Consider the following 9,936-nt stretch of genomic DNA (forward strand, 5'->3'; position numbering starts at 1 on the left):
TCATGGCTGGCCAACAACTTTGTGTATAAACACAAACTTGTAACAATACTGCCAACATCATTTGTCTTACAAACATAGTAATAGAAAAAATATCAATATGAAAACAGTAGTCACATATACTATTTAAATCTTTACATTTCACTAAGAAATTAAGAAATAAAATCTGTACTCTCTCACATCTTAAGTTAATTTGAAAGAAATGTCAGCTGGACGTTAATGCCACACAGCATTGACTAAAAAGAACAAGCTGCACTTTCCTACCTTTTTTACTCAGGTCTATAGCAGCTTCCAAGAGGACTTCCAACTCTCCTTTTGGCAAAACTGGAACCACCCATCGAGGCCTGAGATATATTAAAGAAAGATAAATCAGTAGAAATACCAAAGTAATGCGTAAAACATGTATAACCATGCCATAAATATTGTTCAGCTGCATCCCAAGCTCCTTAAATGCGAAGTCATTGAGAAGTGTTTTCCCATCGAGCGTGTGAACAACTTAAACTTCTTTAAAAGAAACCAGTAAAACTAAACTGAATTTGGTGACATGGATGAAAATATTTTAAGATATTTAAATTGCATACTGAATTAAAAGCAACAGGGCATTAAATGAAAGATATTTTAAAAAAAAGCAGTGAAACATTTTTTATTCGTAACAATGCAGAGCAGGACAGGGGTAGCACTGACTCCACTAAATCAGAGCTGGCAGATGAGCAGATACCTGTTAATCATGTCATCAAGCTTCGCCAAGTCAGTGTGAGGAAAAGCAGGCTCTTCCTCTTCCAGCTGAGGGGGGCCTTCGCCCTGGCCCTGCTCATCTGGAGGGCTCACGGGGGAGTTCTCGTTAGATGAATTAGGAGATGAAGTCTGGAGATAAATAAATACATGACAATAAATTTGAAGGAGCTTTTAAATGCAGGTGGGAAAGCAGTGGAAGACAAAACACAGAATGACAGCAGCTACAGTATCAAATATTGCAATCACGCCATCAGATGCAATACATCCATCTCTCTAATTAGCATCCTTGGTGCTGAAACATGTGTCAAGTGTGGGCAACTACTGCAGTAAATCTCAATCCAACAGTGCAAGGCCACAGGATTGATTAAATTCAAAAGTGCTGCACAAAAGAATCACTTCCAACCAAAATGTCATGGCTCAACTTTCAGGCTGATTTCTCGATGAATTGGGTTTTTAATCTGTTAAATGGCTTAAATAATCAAGCCTGAAAGGCTTAGTCTCAAGATATGAACTCAGTAGCGGTGAGTTCATACCAATTCAGGTCTGATATAGAAAGAAAACACAAGATATTTTCTTTTAACTGTGTAGCTTTTTGGTTAACGGATAAAAGAAATAAAATTAAATTAACATTTTTAAAAAGGTGACACCTGCTTGCAACACTATTCTGTATTTTTAGATATATTTATTTGTTTTGATAAATTTTTATTTTTCCATACCAAGTCAAAAAAAGAAAGAAAAAAATAAATAAACCACACAACACTGAAAAAAGGCAATACTACAAAAATAGATATTTAAATTTCTGTTAATGGCAAGCATCCGAAGTGTGCACTGAAAAAAGTGTAGGTGGAAGCATGAGCTTTTTATACCTTTGCTTTTTTTTTTTTACAGTATTATCAATATCAAAACAGAATCTTTCCTGTATATTTTTTAAAATATACAGGAAAAGGAATTACAGCTCAGTCTGTAGACAACGTTGTAAAACAAAACAATCATGATCAAACCTTCTTGTGTTTAGCGAAGGAGTTTTACACATCTTTTTCAAAAATTTAAGTTTTAACTCTTCACAGCAATACCCTCTGAATCCTTCTAACTTAAGTACAATTATTTTTAATGTGTGTCATGACCTTTAAACAAATCATTCTCTCTTAATTTATTTATTTAATGTCAAACCACTTGTCGTTATATTTCACTAACACAAATATAGTCCTTCTGGCTTTATTATATGATTATAAACTTTTCTGCTCCATACCCCTGCACAAAAATAAAAAGTCCATCCAGATCCTATAGAGTTGTGAGCCAGTAAAAGACAGGTCCTATACAGGCTTTGTGGTATGGTTTCTATTGTTCTGGTGAGTAGCTGAACAAACACACACGTACAAAGACACAGGTGTTTTTCCTAAAATAAGCCATTCTAACAATACTTGTCAATTCATCATACCTTTAGTGTTCGCAAAACACACCGATGCTCATTTATCCCCGCTGACGCACAAAAAAAAACAAATGCAGGGATAATGCATTCACAGTAGAAATGTAGCAATTAGCATGTGGGAGAATCCCATGGTCGTCAAGTGATCTGAAGAAACGTCTCAAAGAAGCAGGGGCGAAGGGATTTTCCTTTTCTTTTACATCTAAATAATAATGAGAAGCTGCGCATTGAGAGGAAAAGAATGATACGCATTGTTGAGTGGGATCCATATCTGAGAAATATAAAGTGTGGGGGAGTATGGTTATGGCTCCTTCTGCTTGGTTGACCTACATAGGCAGCTTGCCTCACATCTCAACACAGCTCATCTCTAACCACCACAGGCCTGCATGTGCACACACACACCCTTTAACCATCACTCTGGAGTCTCTATTCATTCATTGCCTCCTTTTTACTCTCTCACTCTTTTCCGTTCCCTTCTCCCCCGTCCTTTTAGATCCCAACTGGCATCTTTGTGTTGCTAGGTGGGAACAAAACTGATTTAAAATGAAATAAACAAATAAATAAAAATACTTAGCTCAACTGAACATGAGACTAAATGTTGACATATGAAGCTTGAGTTTTACCGACCTGGTTCTGTGGCAGTGGGGGTTGGCTCTGAGCATCAGGTGCCTGGCCCTGGCCCTGACTGTCGTTGCCCCCCACCGGAGAGCCACGCGTGGTGGCCGTCATGCTCGCCACAGGGCAGATCTTGGCAATCTTGGCCTCTTAGGGAGCGCTGGCCAGGAGGGAAATCACAGCCACCTCAGCTGTACAGCGGAGGAAAGAGAGCCTGAACACACGAGAGAGGGTCGCAAGCACCTGGAGATCTGGGTGTACCGCTGAGACCATTGCATAACCTGGTGAACGGAAAAGGATCAAAGGTCAAGATCCTGGCAGCCCAAAGTAAAGAGATTGTACTGTACTTTTATCAAAGAAAAGCAAAAGCAACCCAAAAGTAGTCAGGTACAATGTCTTTATCTCTTATCTGGGGTTGAAGAATATGACTGACACAATCTATTTTAATCACAGGTTCTCTGAGTAAAAATATCACTTTTAATAAAAAACACTACAGAGCATTTTATCTCTTAGTTAAGCGAGCATTACTAACCAACTTAGTAAGTTAGTTAATAAGTACATATACAAGTAAAGTAACTTGTATAGGTAAATAAACTAACCTATACACATTTTGTCAACTTGTATAGGTATTAGTTCTCAAAGTGCAGGAAGTTAAAACTGAGCAGATCTTGATCACATTTTATAGCAGATTGTTCGCATATTCAAATCCTTTACGACGTAACATTACCATATCACCGACCTCTGCTAGTGAAAACCCAATACTGGGTAGAGAGCATATGACTAAAGGTCAATGATGTGACTGAAGACATTTTGCATGGACATTATCTTTCAAACATAATAAAAGTATTTCTCCATCCTTACAGAAGAGCCAGGTGTATTTTTTTCTCTTCAGTTTTATTTTTATTTTCAAATAAACACAGAGTGCTTCTGTGGACTCTTACAATTTTATAGATTGAACTCCCTTAATTTCCTTTTTGTAGGAGCTAGTTTGAATGAAAGTTGCTTGAAAAACATAAATGATATCCATTCAGATTCCAAGACATAGGAGGTTCTTGTTTGTGTCAAGAATATTGTTGTTATGCAGTTGAAAATATTTTTTGCATCTTTCATCTTGAATCTTTCACAGGTCCTTTGATACCGTACCAGAAAACTTTGCATAACACTTGAATTTAAGCTCCAGATTGAAAAATAACTGGACAAAACCAAACTTAAGATATCTAGTATATTGTTAATGTTATTCTTGCATTTCAGCTTTCTACTAAAGCATGCATGTTGGAGTAATCAATTATTCTGTCCTACACAAAAAATAAATTCAAGACAAAATACCCTGAAACACTTCAAATCATACAATAAGACATACTGAAATATATCTAATAAGAGACACTTCATTTCATGTTGTCTTCAATCTGAAATGTGGAAAGAATTCAAAAATAATTAACATCATTGCATATTAGGAAACACGAGCTGAGGAAGTAAATGAAAGTAATACTGAAAAAGTCAAAACTCACTGCGAAACTTTAAGATAACACACAACCACAGGATACAAACATTCTGAGAAAAGTACATACACTTGTTTTTTTTTAATTGTGTTTGTAACCCCACATTACCATAATCTGGGTTAAACATTGTGAATACTTAAAATTTTGAACGGGATTTAACTTCTTTCCATGTGAAAGGAGAGAGTCCGAGATAATCTGTGCACTGTTATTGACCAACAGCTGTCATTTACATGTGCTGACTGAAGCGAGTACTGAAATCTTTGAACATTGCTTAAGTGAAACAGCATGAAAGAACAGAAACCCCACAGACTTCATACCAAATATTTCCCTGCTGCATAGGATGACTGTGCACACACACTCCAGGGACAATAAACCAAATCATGTATATTAAAAAAAGGGAAATAATTTACTTTTCACAATTGAACACCTGGTAGAAATTCTGATTTTTAACTTCCTTTTGACTACATCACTCAACGCTACCAGAATAGTCTTTATGAAGAAGGAGGACAGTACTAAAATGTTCAGCAGTTTTAAGTTAATTAATATAATATCAACAAAAACCCATATGACAGAGTGTCATTATGTCGATTCATCACACGCCCTCTGCTCAGCTGAACATTCTGGCCAGGAATACCAAGAGTTTATCAGATCAACTCACGAATGCAAAAACAGAAAAGACAGCGAAATCAGAATGAAGGTGCTGACACATTAAATACTGACAAGTAAACAAACTCAAAACTTTATGAAGAGAAGGTAGAAAAATATACAAATATAACCCTCTCACCTTTTATTAACAAGGTGAGACAAGGTGAATACTTTTAAAAAGTATTCACTGAAACAATATTTTATAATGCTTTTGTAAAACTAGAAAGATTACTATCCAGGTGTAAAATGCCCTTTGCTTCAGCACCTTCAGTGTGAGTTGAGTTTACTGTAGAGACAGAGAGTATGTCCCCCACTTTGGAGAGCCTCAAGACAAAATCTGGAGAGTTTCTATGCATTTTTAAAAGTTATTAGTATTTAACAACCTCCTCAAATGAGCAAGAGATAATTTTACGAGAAAACACAGTTTGTGTTTAATTCCTTATAAAAGTGAAACAAAAAGCAGAAATATGTTTGATTAAGCAGTTACAACAAGGATATTTTGTGCCCAGTCAAATTTAGTGACCTGATCTGCTTTCTGCCATTTCAAACATATTTCTCCTACTTGTGGCAAATCTTTTTACAAACATTTCAAAATAATGCAACAACAGATTTCCAAATGTGTCAAAAATATTATAGAACTTATGTCAGAGTGGGTGACTCAAAAAAGTTACTTGCTGATCTACGGCATTATGCGAGTGTATATGTAGTTCGTTTTTTTTTCTACATCACACACAGTGGGGTTCGGGTAATACTTAAATGTTATTCAGCAGATTACTTAACTGTCCAAGTGTTTCTAAAAACGAGATAGTTGTCAACTTAAAGTCCATGTTAAGAAAATGTAGTCAGCTTCAATAAATAGCAACTAGCAAAAGATTACTACTAAAAAGATTTATTGTGGTTTGATTAGGGTTCAAAGTCTTGTATTTTATAAACGTCAACTTGTATATATTGGATCAGAACCAAAATAAATTGAGGAAGAGGGTAATAAAAGGTCTTCCAAAAATAATACAAAAATAGGTTGAATTGCACGGAAGATCGGGACATTTCTATATTTATCTCAACCAGTCAGTAAAATACTTATCCACAAGGAAACATTGACTGATTAAAAAAAAATGGTGAAAGTACATGACAACAAAATATTATATTTACAGGAATGAAACTGAGCTATGTGGGGACCAAATGGCAGCAATTGATATGAAATGAGGATGAGGGCCGAATTGTCCAGATGCTAATAAACGTCAATACAAACAAAGCAGTTTGTCATCCTTACTTTCAGTTCACTGCACACAATTGGATCAACTAATATTTTTTTTAAAGCTTCAAAAAGTGCTTCTATTCCGCTGTCTGAATACAAAGGTATATGGAAATGCTTAAGTTGTGCATTTCCAAATAAAAATGAAGCAAGCATAAAAAATTAATAAGACCAGTGGAGACATCTGGACAGATGTGTTGCCCAATTGTATACACCTACTAAACATAGTCTTTTAAACATAGTCTTTTCTTACTTGTTACAGGGGTTGGAAATGAATATTATAGTTCAAAAATAAACCTCTAACCTCGAAAAATAAAAAGTCATCTTTGAAACAGGATGAAACCTCTTATTTATGCAACGCAAACATACATTTTGGAGATTTTAGGTCATAAGACAAGGTGCAAGGCCGGCTTTTAAATATTAGCACTCAAGTTATTTTCCAGGCATCTTGTTGATGGATAAATCGGTCGAATAAAATTAGCATGTTTCTCGTCGAGTTTCTTCAAAACTAAGCGATCGAAAAGTTTGACAAGTACGCAGCAATATTACGTAATTACCAGTGCAACGACCAAGCATTGACACCTGGTAGTTTTTGGTTGTTCACGCCGGTTCCTGTGGTTCGGTTTGGCTGGGAGGCGATCCGCCCAGACAGCAGAGCTTTGAGGCGGTGAAGGCCTTACCGTCCAAAGCCCACTGCGCTGTCACATATTCAGGCCTCGGCGTCCGTTTGGGCCTTTGGCGAAACACTCGCCCTGCAAATATGTACTACAAAAACGGACGATCCGGACCACATACCAAAGCTTCTTCAAAGATGAGATTTCTGGTTACAAACAATCACTTGTCACACCGTTCTTGCTGACTAACTATGTAACGAGATCGCCATTTGCAATGAGCGACGGCCGTGCTAACAGGAGCCAATCTAGACAGTTAATGTTAGCCAACTGTTAGCTAGCGAGTAAACATATTTGAACAAAAATAATTTGCCAGATTATTGACATGACTATATATGCTGGAATTCAAGCAATAAAATCCAGCTGACTTATCGTCAGTCTGAAAACATTTCAACATGACGAATAAGTTAGCTAGCTATCTTTGCAAAGGATGACAGGGGAGGCGTCTATTTCCTGAAATCCAACAGTGTTCTGATACGTATTCCTAAAGTTAGAACAAGGGTAAAACATTCAAAAATATAACATACTGGTGGGTTTGCAGGTAATTCGTGTAAATAGTAGCATTTCTTCCAGAAAGCAATCGCAAAGTGCATTATTTAAACAAAAATTGGTTGCATGTTCATGCCGCTAACTTGTAAACACGGGACGTTTAAAGGAAATGTTTCTTATCAGAATGTAGACAGTATCGAGGTCCTTTTGCGGGTAGCTAACGTTAGCCTTAACTCAGTGAATTTGGAGACACATTCCCATTAAATTAAATTCTATTTACGTTGACACATTCAGTAATTTGGTAACTACTAGAGAAAGCAATGCCAGCAATTGAGAAATACAAGTATCACTAAATGCAGCAACGTTACCTTGCACACAGCACCAGCTGACGCTAACAGTAGCTGGCTAACAATCAGCAGTCAACATACTGTGCTAAGCAGCTAACAACTCACCAGGAATTTGATACGACTTCCCCTCTATTCACGGGATACGTCCAGTCTCCAGCGATTGTGTCGTCGTATATTACATAAACGCGGCCTATATCAGTGGCAGTTTCGCAGGGTACCAAACCTGTTACTAGAAAAATCTAATTCCTACGTTTTTTCCTCCGCTTCTGGGTGTTTTTCCTGCGTCACCGGCGCGGTAACAGCCCCCTAACTCTATCTAGTCCGGTTCTGGGGCTTGTCACCTCAGTCCCAGTAGTCACTCACAACTTGAATCAGCTCAACATGGCGGAAGCGCAGTCCGACACAAACGCTTCTTAGTAAAACAGGCCAGACTGCCGTGTGAACTCCAACACTCCGGCAATGTCTACGAGCTGGTTTGCATCACAACCCCGACAAGCTCTGCTTAACACAACACCCGCTGAATGGAAGAGCATAAAACCCCACTCGATTCCGATCAGAGACTCCAGTTCCAGCAGTTAAATCCATTCCTGATTTTGACTGAAATGAGGCAGAAACAAATGAACAGCTGTGGCGCTTCACTATAACGCCTCCTATCGGACGGGGTGGCCATATAGGATAGCGACATTTTTTTTGTTTCCTTTTAAGAAAATAAAACCATGAAGCAACACCATATATGAAGTGTATATTGTGGCATGGTACAATCAATAAAATTACTAAACAATTATATTTACCATGGTTATACACTTCATATATTGTGTGTATAACCATGGTAAATTTAATGACATTGAATATGTAAGTGTATTTCAACATTTTTACAGGTGTCGATAATTTTGAAATAGATAGATTATAAGTTCACCGCTTAAAATCTAAAGCTCAAAGCATTGGAATTATGTACGTGTATTCCATATTTGCATAGTCCACAGTTCTCTTGAGGCTTTGCACAAGTGGTGCTCCGATTGCAGTTTTTGAATCTTTTGAACGTTGATTTTTGAGTTGTTGAGGCTCTTGTTTGAAAAGGTATAAACATGATGGGAGCAAAGAGTGAATAGAAAGATATATGTAGCAAATGATTAAGCCAGATGAACAGTTATGTTGAAGCCTCAGGCCCTGACGCTCCTTCACTGTTAATGACACCTGTTATTGTTAAGACAAGTACTTTTATTGCTGAGTATGACATCAGTCATGATTTTGGTTTGGAAAAATTATTTAACATTATCACGGTCATATTTTTCAACAAAGTAAAACCAGAATCCATCTAAAGTTTTGTTAAAATTCAATCCAAATTTTAAGAGATGTCAATGAGTTTTAGGACTTTTATATAAATTAATTTGGGGCCAATATATTTGTTTATATTATTTATGCTTGCTGGTGTGCTAATTTTTTGCATTAGACTTTACACAGCAAGAGCCACATCTGAATCAACCATCAAAACTTAGGTTTTTAATTTTTGATCTGGGAATTGAATAGAAATGTAGTTTTCTGTTCCTCGTGCGAGTTTTCCCAAACTCGAATGCGTTTGAGAATATCTCTCATAAAATTTGTTTTTCAAAAACATAACTAGAACTAGAGATGGATCATTTCTTTTGCAACCTAAAATGCCAAAGATTAATTTTACATGACATGTGTCCCTTATTTTTGACTTTAAGATTTTTTGTTTTATTGTTTTGCAAATTATTTTTATTGCAAATAAATTTTATTGTTTTGCAAATTATTTTAATTTGTATATTGGGTATTAATAAAGATATTGACACCTTATAGTAATCTGCAGTAAAAAGCATTGTCTTGATAAAGGTGGTTTGGGATGAAACCTAAAAAAAAAAATTTCTCCTACATACACACCTCACAATTTCAACACTATAGTTTATGTGAACTATATGAATTAGCTTAATAAAACATATTTGAGCCAATATATTTAAAGTAGTACTCTGTCACTTGTTTCTAGGGCAACAATTTCAGAAGCATAGCTTAAATGACAAACTACCACAAGCTGTCAAACAAAGTTACAAACACTCAAACATCTTACCTGTAAGTCGGAATAGTCTGAATTGTAAACATGATGCAAGCATTTTCTTTTCGCTGTCAAAGCCATCCAGTCTGGTAAAAAAATAAAATAAAAAATCCACATAAACTGCAGAATATCATTGAGTCTCGCTCTTTAAAAAGTCCTAAAAAAAAGTCCTGTCTGGGTTTTCTGTCTCTC

At 36.4% G+C, this 9,936-nt stretch overlaps 1 protein-coding gene across 8 annotated transcripts in view; it reads right to left on the reverse strand.

The window, feature by feature from the left end:
* Positions 1-9,840, reverse strand: part of usp9 (ubiquitin specific peptidase 9) — a 39,264-nt gene extending 29,424 nt beyond the window's left edge. For 4 of the 8 annotated variants that reach the window (XM_055031325.1, XM_055031322.1, XM_055031323.1 and 1 more), the window contains exons 1-4: positions 7,782-8,236; positions 2,786-3,054; positions 716-861; positions 262-341 (exon numbers count right to left, since the gene is read on the reverse strand). In XM_055031325.1, coding sequence (XP_054887300.1) covers positions 262-341; positions 716-861; positions 2,786-2,887 — 328 coding nt within the window. In that variant the 5' untranslated portion in view covers positions 2,888-3,054; positions 7,782-8,236. Of the gene's footprint in view, positions 1-261; positions 342-715; positions 862-2,785; positions 3,055-6,964; positions 7,129-7,367; positions 7,465-7,697; positions 7,718-7,781; positions 8,237-9,759 lie in introns of those variants that run through there. The other 4 variants (XM_055031319.1, XM_055031320.1, XM_055031321.1 and 1 more) reach the window with 4 other exon arrangements.
* Between the last annotated feature and the right edge of the window lie 96 nt (positions 9,841-9,936).

Source organism: Poeciliopsis prolifica, unplaced genomic scaffold (assembly GCF_027474105.1).
Source record: "Poeciliopsis prolifica strain line A6 unplaced genomic scaffold, Auburn_PproV2 SCAFFOLD007, whole genome shotgun sequence".
NCBI classification, from domain to species: domain Eukaryota; kingdom Metazoa; phylum Chordata; class Actinopteri; order Cyprinodontiformes; family Poeciliidae; genus Poeciliopsis; species Poeciliopsis prolifica.